Below are 21,044 nucleotides of genomic sequence, written 5' to 3' on the forward strand. Positions count from 1 at the left end.
CTACTCCAGTATTCTGGTCTGGAGAATTCCATGGACTGTGTATAGTCCAGGGGATTGCAAAGAGTCGGACATGACCGCGCGACTTTCACTTTCTGCTCCTACCACCACTTGGATAATAACAGAGAAAAGAAATTTTCTATTTTTAATATCAACTAATGGAATTTTTTGGAAGTATACTATTGGCAATGGTTCTACGTAACTTTTGTTTCCTAATGTCATAATCTTGGATGATCCTATTCCATTGCAAATGAACTTCAAGTGAAAATTTCATATTCTGGTGAAAAATGGAATACTTGCTAGAAATGTAAAACTAAGTTCTAGTCCCATGCAACACAGTCCATGACCTTCTGCCTAATGTGTTTCAATTTTCTCCTCTTAAAAACTGAGATACTATCTAAATTTCAGCTAAGATAGTTTTTCTTCTTTATCTATAGCCACAGATTTTCAATCTGTATTCTCAATCTACATTCCTATTAATATTGTAACCACATTTGACCTTCATCTTCCCACTTTATATCCACATCCATATCTCAGGGAGAATAGAAGGAGCAGATAGGTAGCCTAATCTGAGAGACCAGATTCTGGCAATAGAGAGAAGCAGCAAAATCAGAAAAAGGGCACAGACCACTCTGGCGGCTATCCTGTGATTGTTTCAATTGTAACATTCCCCATCATTCTCCTTTCTAATTTCCTCATAAACTATGATCAGAGAAAATCTCATCTTACCACAGGAAAACAGAGAGAAGCATATGAGACTAACTGAATAAATAACTGAAAACCATGCAAAGTCACTGAACAAATAACTGAAAACTATGCAAGGTAGTAGCACATAAATATAAAGTGGAACAGAGTTACCTTTTCATCAACATTTAAGTACTGCCCAAGATGTCCCAAGAGAAATCTGAACTTAAATTGGGAGCAGGAGTACTAAGAGGGCAATCAGTCCACAAGACTTTGCTAGAATCCTTTCACTACTAAAACACAGAAAGCAGTCAAAGGGCAGCAAACTCTGTGGCAGGAAAACAAACAGGCCAGGAATGGTGTATAGATCTCACTCTCCACACTAAGGTCTGAGGCTATTACTGAGGAGGAAAGAAAAACACTACAAGGCTAGAAGGGCTTAAACAGGATAGGAAACACAGGAGCACGTCCTATGAAGTTAACAGTGGCCATTTATCAGTTCATTCACTTACTCATTAATTCAGAGGACAAATATTGGGGCACCTATCACCTATTATCATACACTGCTCCAGTTCCTGGACACAGCAGCAGTGAATAAAACAGATGATTGTTCATACAATAATTAAGGCTAGAATTTACAGAGAACTTACTATGCATCAGGCACTGTTCTAAGCACTCTACATTCTTAACTCATTTAACCTTTGCAATACCCCTCTGGGCAGATGTCACAATAATAGCTATTTTACAGATAAGAAAATTAAGGCACAAAGAAATTAAAGTGATGTGCCCAAGGTCAGAAATGTAGTTGACGAGTCTTACTGAAAGTCACCTGGGGCTTCCCAGGAAACTCAGTGGTAAAGAATCCATCTGCCAATGCAGGAGTCACAGGAGATGCGGGTTTGATCCTCGGATTGGGAAGATCCCCTGGAGAGGAAATGGCAACCCACTCCAGCGTTCTTGCCTGGAGAACCCCATGGAAAGGAGCCTGGTGGGCTACGGTCCATGGGGTCTCAGAGTCAGACGCGACTAAGCAACTGAGCACATATGCACATGCTGAAAGTCACCCTGGCAAAAACCTAGGTAAGTGCGATGAAGAACTCATGTTTAAAGAATTAAATAGTATCCTACAGCATTTTCATCTTTCCAGCAGCTCACAAAAGTCTTGGAGGCCCTGAATCCTCATTTCCTCATTTCTTGCATCTGATTCATCAGCATACCCTATAAGATCGACTCTCAAAATACATCTGAATCAAACTGTTCCTTAACACCTCAACAGCTACCACCCTGGCCTAGGCCACCAACACATCTCACGTGGGCAGCTGCAACAACCTTCCATACTTGTCTTCCTGCAGGCCATTTCCCACAGCACAGCCAAAACGATGGTTTAAAAAAGTCAGTCACAGGCTATTCTCCTGTTCAAAGCCTTCCATTGCCTGATGATCATACCAAGAATAAAATCTCAAACCTTTACCCCACCTCAGAACCTCTTTACCCTCACTGCCGCCCTCAGTTGCCCTGGCCCAGCTATACCGGCCTCCTTGCTCTTCTTCACCCATTCCCAGCACACCCTGGCCTCAGCGTTACTTTCTGCCTGGAATCTCTCTCGAGTACCACCCAACTCACTCTTTCATTATCACTCAGGACTCTGCTCAAATGTCACTTCTCAGAGAGGACTTCCTGGATCACTCCATCTGACACCCCTCGTCTCAAACGCTAGAGCATTTATGAAGACCTGTCATCCTTATTGCTCACTGTCTGCTTCCACTCCATGAGGATGAAGATTGTTACAATTACTACTGCATCCCCAACACCTACCCTGGTGCCTGGCACATCTGTGGGAACCGTGCAAATATGTGTTGAATGAATTGACAGGTCTATGAATAAGCAGTATAACACCTACTTCTCTCAAATTCTCAATAAAAACACTCACTGCTTCCCACACTTTGGGAGCTTAACAATCCACTCTAACTCTAAAATTTAAATTAATTCTACGTAATTTTGTGACTCTACTACAACCCTATCTAGTAATGTGTCCTCACACCCATATTCTATGAGTCTCCTAAATTAGTCAGTTTAATATATATCAGAATTATACGTTTTGCAAAGTTAATTTCCTGGCCATATATGCACATCAGAATGCACGGTATGCTCAGCATTAAGTGATTCTGGGGTACTGCCCTTAAAAAAAAAAAAAAGAATTCGGAAACATTTTAGTTATATCTCTTTCTTCCCTGATTGCTTGATTATTGCAATACTATCTTCTCAAGAAAGCTTAGCAGTTTTGGTACTTTGTTTTTTTAGAGGAAAATAAGGGCTTTGGAGTCACACAGAACTAGATGGGCCATTTTGCAGCTTCGTTCCTTAGGCAAGTCACTTAATACTTCTGAGTGTGTTTCTTCATTTGCAGAACAGAAACAATAAGAAGTATACCTTAAACTGTTAGGATTAATTTAATAAATTTTAAAAGTCTAGCAGGATGCCTGACACATGGTGTATACTGAGTAAATGGCATGTACAATGAATAAAAACTACTGAAATAAAGTTAATTTTAATTTTTTAGAATGTCATGAAACAACTAGCACCAATAAGACCCAAATATTCGTTTGGTTGAAAGCAACAGGGACACCACCTCTTTTTCTAAGGGTCAATGTTCATGTAGGGTTCTTCGCTTTTTTAAAGAACTACCAGTTCTAGAAGGTAACACAGTATCTGCAACAATACAACAACTACCTCATAAAAATTCATTCACCATCTTATAATGTTATTTTCTGGTTAAAATTTTAGTAAAACCACCTCACAAATGAAGAGAAGTGATGACAAAGTAGTCTATTTGTGATGTATAACCCCACGGGAAGCTTTCGTAGTCTTAAATTCTTCAATTACACCATCAAATTTTCCAGTATTCAAAAATATGTCATGAACATTGCTGGGTTAAGTATGTAACATCTGGATAAATGTTAAGGAACCATTAAACTGATTATTATGAAAACTTCATAAGCATGTGGAGAGTATAGAAACACAAATATTTAAATTTAAAAATTAAATATTTTTACTAAATTTGAAAATGTTAATACTAAGTATACAAAACAGCTATAACCATATATGTATTTTAAAAAAGAGAGAAAAGGGATACAGAAATTACTAAGGGTAACTGTTAGGGTAACAGGTTTATGAGTGATCTTCTACTCCTTCCTCATTTTTCTAAACTTTTAGGAATGCTGGTATATTTAACTTTTAAAAGAACTGAGGCTGCTAAAAATTAAAGAGGAAGAGAGAGGAAAAGGGGGAAAGGGAGATGGAATAAAAATGAATCACTGAAATCATGGTTTTTTCAAGAGTTCCTCTGCCACTATTCAAATTAGATATAATCTAATCTAAAATTGTGATGAAGGCTTAAAAAGTTAAGGAGTTATGGAAAAGGATATCGAGGAAACAGTAAACGGTTTTCCACAAAGGTTTTAAAAAACCTGGCATACCACCCCACCTCTGGACCTCTTTTGTTATGCAAGCTAATCTATTTCTTTATTGACTAAGCTAATTTGGGTTGGGTTTCTGTTACCTGCAGTCAATTACATCTTAACAGGTACAACCTTTGAGTAAAGAAATTAAGAAAATCGGCTAATACTATCATATAAACCATATTTATATCAGAGTACACTCAAAAGAATAAAAAAGAAAACAAAAAATTTATAAGATAGGACCTACAGATCTAAGAAGCATTCACCACCACGTGGGAGACCACAGATAATCTGTGAGCAACTCTTAACCACATAACACAAATTACATGTGTGTCAAAACTGAGTACTTGATTTACATCATTATGAACACAAATCATAAAACTTGTATCATACCTAAATAATAACTATCTATATACTAATATAGCATGAATAATCACTGCAAGTAAATATAATTCAATTTGGAGTAATCAATTATTGAGTGCCAATTATGTACCAGGTTCTGTCCCAAGGACTGAGGACATAATAGTGAACAAAGTCCTTTCCCTAATAGAAAACAGTTCTTTCCTATTTGCCAACTCCACAGTTATATGCTAGAATAAATATTCAACATTTTATGAATACTATAATCAAGTACATTAGAAAAATGAGAACACTGGTAATGGAACATTTTGAGAAAGTTAAATAAAATAAGCTACTGAAGTTGTTTTTTTTTTTTTTAAGAAAAACAGATTAAAAAAAAAAATTGAGGTATAGTTTCTTTACAATGTTGTGTTCAGTTCAGTTCAGTCACTCAGTCATGTCCGACTCTTTGTGACCCATGGACTACAGCATGCCAGGCTACCCTGTCCATCACCAAATCCCAGAGCCTACTCAAACTCATGTCCGTTGAGTCGGTGATGCCATCCAACGATCTCATCCTGTCATTCTCTTCTCCTCCCGCCTTCAATCTTTCCCAGCATCAGGGTCTTCTCAAATGAGTCAATTCTTCATATTAGGTGCCCAAAGTATTGGAGTTTCAGCTTCAGCATCAGTCCTTCCAATGAATATTCAGGACTGATCTCCTTTAGGATGGACTGGTTGGATGTCCTTCCAGTCCAAGGGACTCTTGAGTCTTCTCCAACACCGCAGTTCAAAAGCATCAATTCTTCGGCACTCAGCTTTCTTTATAGTCCAACTCTCACATCCATACATGACTACTGGAAAAACCACAGCTTTGACTAGATGGACCTTTGTTGGCAAAGTAACATCTCTGCTTTTTAAAATGCTATCTAGGTTGGTCATAATTTTTCTTCCAAGGAGCAAGCATCTTTTAATTTCATGGCTGCAGTCACCATCTGCAGTGATTTTGGAGCCCCCCAAAATAAAGTCTGCCACTATTCCCCATCTATTTGCCATGAAGTGATGGGACCAGATGCCATGATCTTAGTTTTCTGAACGTTGAGCTTTAAGTCAACTTTTTCACTCTCCTCTTTCACTTTCATCAACAGACTCTTTAGTTCTTCTTCACTTTCTGCATTAAGTGTGGTGTCATCTGCCTATATGAGGTTATTGATATTTCTCCTGGCAATCTTGATTCCAGCTTGTGCTTCATCCAGTCCAGCATTTTGCATGATATACTCTGCATATAAGTTAAATAAGCAGGGTGACAATATACAGCCTTGATGTACTCCTTTCCCGATTTGGAACCAGTCTGTTCTTCCATGTCCAGTTTTAACTATTGCTTCTTGACCTGCATACAGATTTCTCGGGAGGCAGGTAAGGTGGTCTGGTATTCCCATCTGTTTCAGAATTTTCCACAGTTTGCTGTGATCCACATAGTCAAAGGCTCTGGAATAGTCAATAAAGCAGAAATTGATGTTTTTCTGGAACTCTCTTGCTTTTTCAATGATGCTTTTTCAATGACGGTAATTTGATCTCTGGCTCCTCTGCCTCTCCTAAAACCGGCTTGAACATCTGAAAGTTCACTGTTCACATACTGTTGAAGCCTGGCTTGGAGAATTTTGAGCATTACTTCGCTAGCATGTTGAGATGAGTACATTTGTGCAGTAGTTGGAGCATTCTTTGACATTGCCTTTCTTTGGGACTGGAATGAAAACTGACCTTTCCCAGTCCTGTGGCCACTGCTGAGATTTCCATATTTGCTGGCATATTGAATGCAACACTTTCACAGCATCATCTTTTAGGATCTGAAATAGCTCAACTGGAATTCCATCACCTCCACTAATTTTGTTCATAGTGATGCTTCCTAAGGCCCATTTGACTGCATTCCAGGATTTCTGGCTCTAGGTGAGTGATCACACCATCGTGATTATATGGGTCATGAAGATCTTTTTTGTATAGTTCTTCTGTGTATTTTTGCTACCTCTTCTTAATATCTTCTGCTTCTGTTAGGTCCATACCATTTCTGTCCTTTATTGAGCCCATCTTTGCATGAAATCTTCCCTTGGTATCTCGAATTTTCTTGAAGAGATCTCTAGTCTTTCCCATTCTCTTGTTTTCCTCTATTTCTTTGCATTGATCACTGGAGAAGGCTTTCTTATCTCTCCTTGCTATTCTTTGGAACTCTGCATTCAAATGGGTGTATCTTTGCTTTTCTCCTTTGCCTTTTCCTTCTCTTCTTTCACAGCTATTTGTAAGGCCTCTTCAACCATTTTGCCTTCTTGAATTTCCTTTTCTTGGGGATAGTCTTGATCACTGCCTCCTGTACAATGTCACGAACCTCTGTCCATAGTTCTTCAGGCATTCTATCAGATTTAATCCCCTGAATGTATTTGTCACTTCCACTGTATAATCGTTAAGGGATTTGATTTAGGTCATACCTGAATGGTCTAGTGGTTTTCCCTACTTTCTTCAATTTAAGTCTGAATTTTGCAATAAGGAGTTCATGATCTGAGCCCCAGTCAGCTCCCAGTCTTGTTTTTGCTGACTACATAGAACTTCTCCATCTTTGACTGCAAAGTATATAATCAATCTGATTTCAGTATTGACCATCTGGTAATGTCCAATGTTGTATTAGTTTCTGCTGTACAATGAAGTGAATTGGCTACATACAGCCCCCCACCTTGGACCTCCCTCCCACCTCCCACCTTGGGTAGGATGAACTGAGAGACTAGGACGGATAAATACACACTACCAACTACCATGTGTAGAGTAGAGAGCTACTGGGAACCTGCTCTATAGTATAGGAAGCTCAGCTCTGTGTTCTGTGGCAAAACATTTTTATATCCGTTCTGAGCATAGCTATAGTCCAATGCCACTAGCAGCGAATAATGACTTTCACTAGTGACTACTGGATGCAAATTCCTAATGCTCCATAAAAATGAAGATGCTAAACTAACTGTCTTTCTATATTAGGTTGCAAGAAAAACAAAGTAATAATCCCAAGTATGTTAAAATACATTTTTTCTTGACATATCTTTTGAAGCTCTTACCTGCTGAATGAGGTGCATGCACTTTGAAGATTGCACTCCATAAGCATTGTTGACTATATGTGGAATGCCATAATTAGCACAAATCACAGCCAGTTCTTCTAACCTATAAACATATTCAATAGAAAGATGTATTCATACTCTGCTTTAATAAACTACAAAAAAAGTTTTAAAATTTAAGTTATCCATATGGCAACCCACTCCAGGATTCTTCCCTGGGAAATCCCATGGACAGAGGTGCCTGGTGAGCTATAATTCATGGGGTCACAAACGACTTAGCGACTAAATAGTAAAAAAGTATACTAGGGGAAAAAATGACAAACTGACATTTTTACAGCAGTATTTCAGCATATAATTTGGCACCTTTAATATACATAGTAGGTACTTAGGGATAAGCCTGAAAAAGCTTTTAAATTAATGTTACCAATAAAAATAAGAAAACAAGTGTTTAGAAAAATCTATATAGACGGCAGCTTTTAAATCACTTGAAAATTTTCTATATAAAAAGCAAGAAGCAGATTATTTATACAGTTCTTACAAGGTTGATATACTCATTTTTAAATGCTTTCAGTTGCTTATCACTCCAAAGCTAATATCTGCAAAATAATTAGCATATCTTGAAATCCTAAGAAGTCTCATATGAAGCATCTCATAAAGTAAAAAATACATTTTCAAACAGACTTTAATGTATTAAAAAATACAGAACATTAAACTACTTGAGTACCAAAATAACGTTTTCCAACAACTTGGATACTAAAGAATCTTTTAAATAGCTGCTGGTTTAAAATTCACTCTTACTTTTTCATTTGACACTTCTCATATTAAGACAATCTGAGAGTCTAACTTTATGCAAAGTAAGGTAATAAATTTCAACTGGAGTGTAATAAATAATGCTCTTTTGTAAAACTAAATACTACTTGTGACTGAGGTCATCTCTAACAGAAATATCTTCATGCTATGAAGCTAAAACAAAACCTTATGGCTTGATAAAATTATTAAAAAATGCTCTCTACAATATAAAATTGAAAACAAAGCATGTTAAAAGTAAAAAATTCTTCCCCATAAGAATGTATCATAAATATATAATAGCTTAATTATCTATTTATCCATAGCACATTTTCCTTTTACAGTAGATGTACACTAATATGTTTTTAAACTACAAATAGAAATAACATTATTCAACATCAGAAGTTTTCAATTTATATCCCTAAAGTTTTGTTTTATTTTATCACTCATTTTCATAAACCTCACAAATCAAGGCAGAAAACTAATCAGATGTTGTTTTTAACAAAAACAGACCTTCTGGAATACACACAAGTATTTTTTTTATAAAAGACACTTTCACATGTTTGTATTTTAATGAAAGTATTTCTTAATAATGGAACAAACTTCTTTTAGAATAAAGCATCATAATAACAAAGTACTTTAAAAAAAGGACTTGAGTAGTTTTAAATATTCTGAATTGATCAAATTGCTAATATTTACAATGTGTATTAAGAGGGCAAGGAGAAGCAAAAAAATATTTTTGATGTGAATCGGATTGTATTCTAACTCAGAATCCAATTTAAGTTATCAATTTAAGAAATGATACTTCTAAAAAACATTTTCTTTGATTCTGCCCCATAATACTGTCCAATTAATTAATAAAGATAATATATACATTCAAATTAAAACTATAAAGGAATTAAACTTAATGTAAGGAAATCAAAATGTATTTTTAAATTTAATAAAATCAGAAATTCAAACATATTACTAATAACTGAGCATCATCATGTTCCTAAAGTTCACTCTAATCAGGAACATTCATTATATAACACCAATAACAGTAGCATTTAACATAAGAATAAACATGAGAATTCTGACTGAAAAAAAAAAACCTGATTTTTTCTAAAGAATAATACACACAAAATGTACTTATCCTATACCAGGTAATAAAGTTATTCAAAATGATACAGATGGCCAAGAGGCACATGAAAAGATGCTCAACATCACTAATTATTATAGAGATGCAAATCAAAACTTCAATGAGGTATCACCTCACACCACTCAGAATGGCCATCATTAAAAAAATCTACAAACAATAAGTGCTGGAGAGGGTGTGGAGAAAAGGAAACCCTCCTTCATTGTTTGCGGGAATGTAAACTGATGCAGCCACTATGGAAAAAGAGAATGGCGATTCCTTAAAAAAACTAGAGCTGCCATAGGATCCAGCATTCCCACTTCTGGACATGCATGCAGACAAAACTCTTAATTCAAACACACACATGCATCCCTACATTCATAACGAGGGCTTCCCCAGGTGGCATTAGTGGTAAAAAAATCTCCCTGCCAACGCAGGAGACACAGGTTCGGTGTCTGAGGTGGGAAGATCCCCTGGAGTGTGAAATGACACCCACTCCAGTATTCTTCTTGGATAATCCCATGGACAGAGGAGCCTGGCAGACTACACAGTCCATGGGGCCGCAAAGATTCAGACACGATTCAGTGACTGAGCTATATTCATAATGGCCCTATCTACAATAGCCAAAACATGGAAGCAACCTGAATGCCTACCTATAGGTGAATGGATAAAGATGTGGCCTATATATACAATGGAATACTACTCAGCCATAAAAAAAGAACAAAATAACACCAATTGCAGCAATATAGACTGACCTAGAGATTAGCATACTAAGTGAAGCAAGTCAGAGAAAGAAAATTACAATTTGATATCACTTATATGCAGAATTTAAAATATGATACAAATGAACAAACTTACAAAACAGAAACAACTCACAGACACAGAGAAGAAATTTATGATTAGCAAAAGGGATAGGGGGTGGGGGAAGGATAAATCAGGAGTTTGGGATCAGCAGATACAAACTACTATATGTAAAATAGATAAACCACAAGGTCATACTGTATAGCACAGGGAGCTATATTCAATATCCTTTAATAAACCCTAATGGAAAAGATATAAAAAAATAACATGTATATTGTTTTTATATGTATATGTATAACTGAATCACTTTTCTGTACACCAGAAACTAACACAACACTGCAAATCAACCATATGTCAATTTAAAAAAAAGTCAAAATGAAACAAAAACAAAAATATCCTCACAAAAATATCCTCAAGGATAAATAATCTATAATAATACAAATATCCATATGCTGTTTTTAGAAATGTAATTTATTTCCATCACATTAAAATTTTTCTAGATAGCAAAAACATCAATGAAGAAATAAAGATGTTTATTTAATATTTCAATACAAATTTAAAATTTGATAAGTAATGAATAAACAACTCAAGCATATGTAACATAATCTGAAAACAGCACTCAAGCTCATGAATGAAGCAAGTGCCTTAAAAAGTCTTAAAATCTGCCTATAAAGAAAGCTAATATGCATTCATTATTGTCAAATCACGTGACTTCATGAACTAAAATCAAAGTGTAACTTGATGCTATGAAAATAGTCCAAAGTCAATGTAGTTTTTATAAATTATTAGTACTTCTATTAAAAATGTTAAAATGAAACAAACAGTTGCTGTCAAAACTAGAAATATATATTACTATACCTAAGCCTACCCCATTTTCAGAGCAAAAGCTTGTGGCCGTCCTTTAGTAAAGGAAACAGTTGCCATTTTTAAACATTTGCATTTTCTCTAAATGCAAGGATAATTATATACCTAACTGTATATCTGGGTTAGTCTTCCAATTTATTTATTTATTTATTTATTTATTATTATTATTATTTCTTACTTTACAATATTGTATTGGTTTTGCCATACATCAACATGCATCAGTGGACAATAAATAATCCTAAAATTTTCTATTTAAAATCTGTTATTATAATACCGATAGTTTCTATATATGAAAACTAACTGTAAGATCAAGTAAGTGGAGATGGCAATAAAACCAAATATGTAAATACAAAATTTAGCTTAGAAACTTCTATTAAATAATGACAAAAAGGATGCTAGAAAGCCAGAAACATAATGAAGAGCAAGAAAACAGAGATGCTCTGCGTTTTTTCAGGTGATAAAAAGGGTCTCCACTTGGTACTAGTTGCTTTTCCTTCTTCTATATCATATTTTTATTTTCTGAAACCATTATGTTGTTTCTTCAACAGTCCATTCAAGTAGCATTAACTGCCAAATGTTACTTAGACATCTCTCAGAATTAGTGTAAGTGCATTTTAAAGACTGATGAACAGTGAAAGACAAAGTTCACAAATCATTTACCTATCAGGCACCCTTGGAGCAAAACAGGACGTGGTAGAATGAACACACAGAACGTGATCAGGCCCAAGTTCCTGGACTTTAGCCTCCACTGCTTTCAGGTCTGTGCGCAGCTCGTCACCTTCTAAAATGTTCTCTATCACCACAGGCTCAAAACCTAACCAAGTCAACAAGAAACCAAAATGTTAGAATAAGGGGAGATCCTGCACTCTAGGAAGCAGTCCTATTCTATACAGAACTCTTAAATATTTATTTTGGTCAATGGACCCTTCTCTAATATAAAGACCTGGCTTAATACTGGCATGAAGCAAAGGCAGGTCAAAACAATGTAAAGGACAGTTAGGATCACAAATCCATTTAATATTTTGATATGACAAGAAAGACTAATTTTGGGAAGAAACGAAAACAAGTGTTGAATAGATGCCTAGGAAAGTAATAACACAGTCATTGATGACAAAAGAGGTCACTGAGCTCTGTTCAATTTCAGTCGACCGAGAAGTAAATCTACTCAATCTCTGGCAACACAAGTTTTATTTTAAAGTTCACTTTATTTCAGAGATGAACAAAAATAATATAATTCAAGTACTGGAACAAATCACAATCATGCACTTAATGTTTTACCTCTAAAGAAAAATAAAACACATTTTAGGAGACCCATCTCATAGCTTATAACAGCCTTCTATAATTTAAATATAAAAATTGTTTTGCACATAAAGTTATTATGTACTCACATCTTAAGTCTTCCCAAATACCAGATCTAGCAGTAGGCTAGATTCATGGATTTAAAAGCTATAAGGGATTTAGAAACCATTTAACTCAACTTACTCATTTCAAAGATAAGGGAGCCAAAGTTTAGGAAGATTAAGTGGCTTCCCCAAGGTCACACAGCAATTTAAAGCAGAGTTAAGTGCAAGTAGTTTTCATTTCTGTTTTAGAATCCACAACAAGTTGTCTGCATTCTACCTACAGAAATATAAAACTTCAGCCACTATAAAATCATCAATTCACATATACTGGTCCACAGAAGTATAGATTTCATATCTAAGCAGCTACTAAAACAAAACTTTAAATAAATAACATCCTAAGGATAGCTAATTTTCTATTATCAAATTCTCTAGATTCAACCCTATTTTTGCTTTCAAACAACTACAATGCAAGTTTGTGTTGTTTTTCTATGAATACAACCATCTTGCTTCCTAAGAACATAATGTAGTCCAAATCATAACACCTTTTGGAAAAAGTTTCCAGTTTTTCAATATATCAATCTTTCCATAAGTTTGGTTATCAGATTTTTGGTTAATAGTTTGCAAATTAACAGACTTGACAGATTTATGCCAGTTAAAAGTCTATTTCTGCTATATGACCTTATTATGAATCCCTTTACCCGAGTTTCTTTAGAATTATTTAAGCAGTTTAATTATAGTCCAATATGGTTCATTTCATACAACAGACTGAGGTCATTCAAAAATAACTTTAAATTCTTAAATTTGACTTGACCTAATCACAAAGCCAAATACTAAAATGCCCATTTAAAGTTTCTTCTCATCTATACTCAGTGATGTCTGTATTCCTGTACTTTGATTCATGGTAATTATTTATGGGTATTCCACTCATGTACATACAACAAACATTCCTGAAGCACCTTGTATGCTCCAGCGATTATTGCCGGCATTTCATATGTTATCCCATTTAATCCTGAAAACAATCTTCTGAAGTAGGTAATCATATCCCCATTTTAAAGAACGGGGGCATAAAATGCAACACTTCCACTTCTTGAGTGTATACTTTTCAGAATTCACAGCAGGGACTCAAACAGGATATGTATACCCATGTTCTTAGCAGCATTATTCACCATAGCCAAAAGGTGGAAGCAACCCAAGTGTCCACCAGTAAATGAATAAATGAATAAACAAAATGAGATATATATATATATATATATATATATATATATGTAATATGCACGCATGCACGCACACACACACACACAATGGGAGTCTTAAAAGAAGAAGGAAATTCTGGTACATGCTATAACATGGATGAACCTTAAAGATATAATGCTAAGTCAAATAAGCCAGTCACAAAAGGACAAACAGTCTATAATTCCACCTATATGAAGGACAAATTCATAGAAAGTAGAATAGTGATTTCTATGGACCTGGGGTGGAGGGCAGGGGAGAGTTATTGTTTAACAGGTAGAGTTTCAGTTTAAGAGGATGAAAAAGTTCTGTAGAGAGATGACAGTGATGGTTCAAACATGATGAATGTACTTAATATCAAGAAACTATATATTTAAAATCAGTTAAAATAATAAATTTTGTTATGTATGTTTTACCATAATTAAAAAAATGGAATAGGAACAGGTTTATTTGGTAGCTCAGATGGTAAAGAGTCTGCCTGCAGTGCAGGAGATCCAGGTTCAATCCCTGGGTTGGGAAGATCCCCTAGAGAAGGAAACAGCAACCCACTCCAGTATTCTTGCCTGGAAAATCCCATGGATGGAGGAACCTGGCAGGCTACGTCCATGGGGTCACAGAGACAGACATGACTGAGTGACTTCACTTTAGTTTCTTTTTCACTTATTTGCCTCTATATAAAATGTTTGAATTTTCTGTGGTATTGAAGACATATGCCACTTCTGTTTTTTTACCTGCAGTGATCATGGATTTAAAGCAAGACTTCTGGTCTATTCGTGGCCATATAATATACTTTGCCTTTGGTCTTCTGTGTCGCAACGTTAAGAAACACAGGGTTAGACTCATACCAGTTGCCATTGGAACTACAAAGCAGCTGGTCACTGTATGGACACCTACAAATAAGAAGAAAAACAGAAATTAGTTATTCCATTGAAAAACTAGCATCCTTCTTAAAGAAATTATATACTTCTATCAAATAAAAAGAGTTATAGACTTAATACTTCTTCTGTATTCCTGCTCAGGAAGCTCACTGCTAAATTCATCCTTCAGGCTTATGGCTCTTATTCTCCATCTTATTCTAAGGTTTTATATATATCTTTTCAAAAGCCATTTATACTCCTTTTAGAAAGAAGCATTAATAAAAGAAATTAGGCAAAGGTTTGTGTGACTGGTCAGCCAAAAGTATTATGATTAACACAGTACATACCAGCCAATTTTATGATGTCCAGGACCAAAGAATTGGTAATTTTGTTCAAAAGGCTAGAACCTGCAGCTTTGGGTTGCACAGCAGAAATATCACCTGATCGTCCAATTCCATGAATGAACCTAAGCAAAAAATGGGCCAACAACTGGACAAAAATGTTCAGTGTTAAGTAATCCACTGTATCAGTATACAAATACAATAACCAAATAAACACTATATTTGACTATTAATAATGTGGAAATATCTAGTTAAATCAAAACAAATTCATCAATTATGCTGTGGTTGCTAGTCTTCAAAGATGGCCACTATTGATTTCTTTTCTCTCTATGCCCATATGCCACTGCCAGACCAAGAGATGGAATCTAATTCCCCAGATTGAATCTGGGCTGGCCTCAGTGATTTGTTTGGTCTGGAAGAATCAAGCAGACATGATGGTGTGGAACTTCTGAGCTAGGTCATAACAAGTCTTAAAGCTTCTACCTGGCCTCTTGAAGGGTTTGCTCAGGGGGAGGCTGGGGAGAAGAGGAGAGGGCTTCTCTCTTCAAATTCAGTTGCCATGCTGGTGGAAACCCAAGTCAAGCCACTTGGAGAGGCCATCTCAATTCCCAGCCATCTAAGTGACTGAACTTGGATAAACTGCCCAGTTGAACCTTCAGATGACTAAACTCTCAGCCGGACTGTATACTTGAGAGACCTGAAGCAATAATTACCTGCTGAGTCCAGGTAACCTATAGAACTATGAGAGACAACAATAAGTGACTGCTTTAAGCCACTATGTTTTGAGGTGGTTTGTTATACAGCAATGGAAAACCAGAATATATGCAATACTAAATTATCTTCTTTCTTTCCATTTCCCTAATCAGAGCAGTGAGCTAAGTTCCAACAGAGATGAACTGATGTTTCAAACATTGCCTTAAGTTTAGAAGAATTATATGCTCCTTGAAAACTAGTGTACAAACCATTCATTTTAAATTTGATTTATTTATCATTTATAGTTGCCTAGATTAGAAACTCTGCACATAGGAATTATCACAGAACACTAGTGTCATACTCCATTACCTCTGCAACCTCAGGTACAAAGCTTTTTTTTTAACATATATTATCAACCGTGTTATCAGCTTATTTTTAACCATGAATTTTTCATCTAGCTCATACATTCATTATCATTAGCTTTGACAATAGTTTGGGCTGAAATAAAATTCTACTATCCCGAGGAAAATTTCATCATGATTTAAAATCACGGAACACATGAGTTTTAAAGAGTTTACCTATTTTTCAAGGAAAGGTTGGAGAACAGAGAAATCATATTTCGAACCACTGATAACTAAATCATTGTCAGAATTGATGGAATAATGTTTCTGAAATAATACAAAAGAAAAAAGCGATTTAATGACCTGAAATTAAATAAAATATACCTTTCCTACACCTACTGCAACAAAGCAGGATACTCATATAATGGGATTCAATTTAGATGTGAGTGAATGATGGAAAGTTCTATCCATATAGCATTCTATTAAAAAAATTTGCAATGTTAGAAAAGAAACATGGAAAATTATAAACAACCCCAACACTTTTAAAACTCTTATAACCAAATAGGTTAGGTTAAACACTGTTAACACAACATACAGCCAGTATTTTTAACAACCCAGACCTGACAGGATAACCACCACATACTAGAACTTTTACCCTACTGTCTTAAAAAACACCTACTCAGATAAATTGTTTCCGTCTCCCTGTTGCAGCTAGCTCACATGTCCATTTAAACAAGTAGGTTACAAATGAACATTTTATAATTTAATATTATTAATACTGCCACCATGGTTTTTAACAAAGAAAAAAGAAATGCTTTGTACTTAAAAAAAAAAACATACCTGTAATGTCGCCGAGCAACTAATGCAGATGCCACTCTTCCTTCCCTTTCTCCCACACCACAATTGCCCAGGAAATTGTTGCTGTCCATAATTGCAAGTTCATGTAAAAAGAGTTCAAGTGTACTTTCATCCCAACCATCCTCTGGACACTTGCCCTTAAAAAAGGAGGGAAAAAAAAAGCTTATGACTATATTAAAAAAAAAAAAAAAAAATCATTCCCTAGAACTCTACTTCAACGAACTTTAAAACTTTTCAATGCACATTCTGCCATGCTCCTTGCTTTTTAAAATTCAGACATGAATTCAACACTATGAAGAAACTCTCAGGAGGCAAAATGTTTGTTACAATCCATTACAGTTATCTACAGACTGGTACAAGAAGTGATGATAAATGCATACAATGAGATTTACTCAGGTTTAAAGCTGTAACAAAAGTAACTGAAGACAAATAAACCTTATCTTCAACTAGGATTTTTCAAACCAGGGTGTTAAAACTGGGGTTGCCAAACTACTGAGATTAAAATTCAGGATGCTGGCAAGAACCAGGAGAACTGTGAAGTTCCTCAGCAATACTTGCTGTGAGTTAGCATGTTGTTCAGTCACTAACGGGTCCGACTCTTTTGAGACCCCAAGGACTGCAGCACCCCAGGCTCCTCGGTCCTCGACTATCTTCCAGACTTTGCTCAAATTCCTGTCCATCCCGGGGTGTTACCTAACCATCTCATCCTCTGCCGCCCCCTTCTCCTTTTGCCTTCAATCGTTCCCAGCTTCGCGGTCTTTTCCAATGAGTCGGCTCCCTGCATCAGGTGGTCAAAGCATTTGGGTTTCAGCATCAGTCCTTTCAGTGAATATTCAGGGTTGATTTCCTTTAGGATTGACTGATTTTAAGTGCCTTGTTGTTTTGTTGCTAAGTCCTGTCTGACTCTTTGAGACCCCACGGACAGCAGTAGTAAGCCAGGCTCCTTTGTCCATGGAGCCTGGATTCTCCAGGCTAGAAAATTGGGAGTGGGATGGCATTTCCTTCCCCAGGAGGTCTTCCCGACCCAGGAATGGAATCCACGTCTCCCGCATTGGCGGGCGGATTCTTTGCCACCAGGTAAGTCCTTCCAGTTAATAAACCTAAGTTTATTTAAACATCACGTGTTTCCTGGGAGTAGTGAAAGTTGGAAGAGGCGAACTTTGCCCTACCCGCAAACAAAAAACTAAATCATGTGGCCTCTCCCCCTCGCTTCTCCAACCCGAAGTTGGGGGGGGGGGGGAGGGAGGGGGGGAGGGAGGGGGGGAGCTCAAAATCCCGAAAACCTCGTATCCCCTAAAAACGCTGGGTTTTGCGGCACTGGCGAAGCTGAGAAGGACCTGAGCGGTGCAAGCCGGTACAGGGCAATGCCAATCTGCGACAGGGTCTGGGGACAGGGTTCAGACAGCAAATACGAGCGGGTGGGGCATATCCTGGAACTAACAGGGGCGCTGGGCGGAGCCGGAGCCTGGGGGGCGCGGCGGTTGGGGAGGGACCCCAGAGCCCAGTACCTTCTCCAGAAGTAGCCGCATGAGGTGCTCGTGCGAGCGGCGGGCCTCACAGCCCTGCCGCACGTAAGCCGGCGACACCAGCCGCTCGCCCGCCGCGAAGAGCTCGCGGTTCATGTCCGTAGTGGCGACAGCTGTCGGAGACCGGAGAACAACTGACACACAACAAATACACCCCGGAACCAGGAGGCGACTCACCTCCTGGACGGTACGGGAGGGCCTTGGGACAAAAACGTCCGTCTCGCTCTCGCACATGCGCGAACCGCTCCTAATAGTGTGCCTGAAGACGAAGCATTTGCGCCTGCGCAAGGGTGTCAGGTCGTTTGTCAGGCTTCAACCAGTACAGAAAATTATCCCTGCCCATAGATTTGAAGGAACGACTTTGCACCTGAGAGCAGCGGCTGAGGAGAGTCAGGGCCAAGTGAGTGTCTTCCCTGAAGAAAAAATTTCCTAGGTTACGCTTTATTCCAGTCCTGTTGAATGGTGAGATATCTGAGTCTGCTCTTCAGCCTTACTCAAGCCATGTTTCTCAGATTCCAGACCCGTTCATCCCTTCCTTCATAGATCTCAACATTGACAGTTGTCTGGAAACCCCATTTGAAATAGCAATGCCCCCACTCCTTTTCTCCTTTGTACCACAAAATTTTTGGCCATAACACTTATCATCCACCTCCTGATGAGACGTTTATAACAAACATACACATACACACACCTACACCCAAAAGAATGTAAACCCTCTAAAGGGCAGGGCCTTGGTATTTGCTGTGGTACTCCCCAAATGCCTGGAAAAGTGCCCAGAATATAGTAGGGGCTCAAATTAAAAAAAAAAAAAAATATTGAATTAATGAGTTACTTTTGACTTTTCAACAACCTAGCACTAGGTGCTTGAGATGGAGATGAAAAGGCAGGATCCCTCCCATTGATTTCCTTGCAGTCTTCACTCTAGGTGAGCCTACAATAATTCTTGAAATTACTCTTATCTAGTGGTATGCTGGGGTCTGTTTACAATAGTTCATATTCTCTTTCAAGAGGTGATTGTCAAATGTTCAATAATTTTGTGAGTTGGTTTTTAAATACAGTGGCTCTTAATTGTAAGTTTACAATTAAGCCAATTGTTTTAAAAGCAAAATATGGTAAACACTCAAACTCGTAATTTCCTAATTATTTTTCTACATTTTACTATTATCTGTGCTCTTGAGATTATTTGCATCCACTGTACTGTATGGTGGAAACAGGATATAATGGCACCTTACTTCACATCTCTTTCCAACTACCTGTTTAGTGGCATCCTACTGGTAAATTAAAACTGGCCAGGGTGGGAGTATTTACACCATGGAAATCCACTGAAATCAGTAATCTTTACAAATCAGACCCTTCCCTCCCAATCCCCCACCCCCACCACACCCCACTCCCCTGGGACTCATTGTTTAACAGGTAACGTGGTGGCTCAGACAGTAAAGAATCTTTCTGCAATGCAGGAGAACTAGGTTTGATCCTTTGGTTGGAGAGATCCCTTGGAGAAGGAAATGACAACCCACTCCAATGTTCTTGCCTGGAGAATTCTATAGACAGAGAAGCCTGGTGGACTACAGTCCATGGGGTCCCAAAGGACACAACTGAATGACTAAAGCTTTCACACTCAACCACTGTTCCTACTGTGTGTTCCCAGACCATCCTGGCATTTATCAGCCATGATACTTGCCAAATTGCATTTCAGTTGATAATTTTCTGTCTTCCTCAACTAGACTGTGAGCTCCTTATTGATGAGGGTTATGTATGACACCTGTGTTCAAAGCACAGCACTGAACATCTATATAATAGATGTTCAACAGCTTCCCCTTGCCAACAGTCTCCAATCAGAGCACACCTGAACCCTTCCCCTTTTCTAACATAAAGCTTTTCCACTCCCCTGCCTGCCTTTGAGTCTGCCAAATGCAAGTGATGATGACTAAATCTCTTACACTAGCAAGTTCTGAATTTGTTTTAGAACTTGCTAGTTCTGAAGTTTCTATTATTTGGATGGTTTTCATTCATTTCCATAGTTTTCCTGGAGACTCCACTGAGACACGATCTGAACTGTCCATCACCATGGACCCCAGCCTTCAGCCAGATGAGATTCTCACAGATACCCCAGTGCCCCCTGCTTCTGGCTGTCAAGTCTGTGTCAACATGGTAAGTAAGTGCCAAATCTGGGCTCCACTGTTTTTGTGTTGAGTTCTTCAACTATTTATTATAAGTTTGGTACCCAGGTTTTGTTATTGGTTCCCATATATTTGACATCCTTGGAATCAGACCATTCCTTTCCATGCTTTTTGGTTCTCTTTAATACTTCTATTTTGTATTGTGCTGTTTGAAAGTGTTGTTATAAGAAGAAGAATCATAAGGTAGAACACAGGCACAGGTCCTCTAAACTGTTGTTCGAACCAGTGTCGCAGACTGATGAGTATTGATCTAATGAGGGCTGTTCTTACCAGACCAGCATCCACTTGGACAAATTTTGTCGTGAGTCACCAGCGAAACTGGATGAGATTCAACTTTCATCTTGATTTTTGTTCTGAGAGTTTGCCTTTGATCTAGAGGGCGTTCACTCAAATTCACTCACCTGCCAAGGGTGGAAAATTTGTTGGGTCTATGTTCAGAGTGGTCTTGAAACACAAAGAGACCAAACATCTCTTTTAACCAACTGTTGCCAGCTCTCCTGAGGTCGTCTAAGCTTAGAGTCTCTTTTCCTCCAGGAAAAATGG

At 37.5% G+C, this 21,044-nt stretch overlaps 1 protein-coding gene across 4 annotated transcripts in view; it reads right to left on the bottom strand.

Annotated features, from left to right (window-relative positions):
* SEPSECS (Sep (O-phosphoserine) tRNA:Sec (selenocysteine) tRNA synthase) overlaps nucleotides 1–18,632 on the bottom strand; it is a 38,484-nt gene extending 19,852 nt beyond the window's left edge. For 2 of the 4 annotated variants that reach the window (XR_008717028.1, XM_055588168.1), the window contains exons 1-6: nucleotides 18,304–18,491; nucleotides 16,778–16,932; nucleotides 14,910–15,028; nucleotides 14,437–14,595; nucleotides 11,793–11,946; nucleotides 7,571–7,673 (exon numbers count right to left, since the gene is read on the bottom strand). Coding sequence is in view for 3 of the 4 variants with exons in the window: in XM_055588168.1 (XP_055444143.1) it covers nucleotides 7,571–7,673; nucleotides 11,793–11,946; nucleotides 14,437–14,595; nucleotides 14,910–15,028; nucleotides 16,778–16,932; nucleotides 18,304–18,417 (804 nt within the window). In the remaining variant the exon portion in view is untranslated. The other 2 variants (XM_055588169.1, XM_055588170.1) reach the window with 2 other exon arrangements.
* Nucleotides 18,633–21,044: the final 2,412 nt, after the last annotated feature.

The sequence above is a fragment of the Bubalus kerabau genome, chromosome 7 (assembly GCF_029407905.1).
Source record: "Bubalus kerabau isolate K-KA32 ecotype Philippines breed swamp buffalo chromosome 7, PCC_UOA_SB_1v2, whole genome shotgun sequence".
Classification (NCBI taxonomy): domain Eukaryota; kingdom Metazoa; phylum Chordata; class Mammalia; order Artiodactyla; family Bovidae; genus Bubalus; species Bubalus kerabau.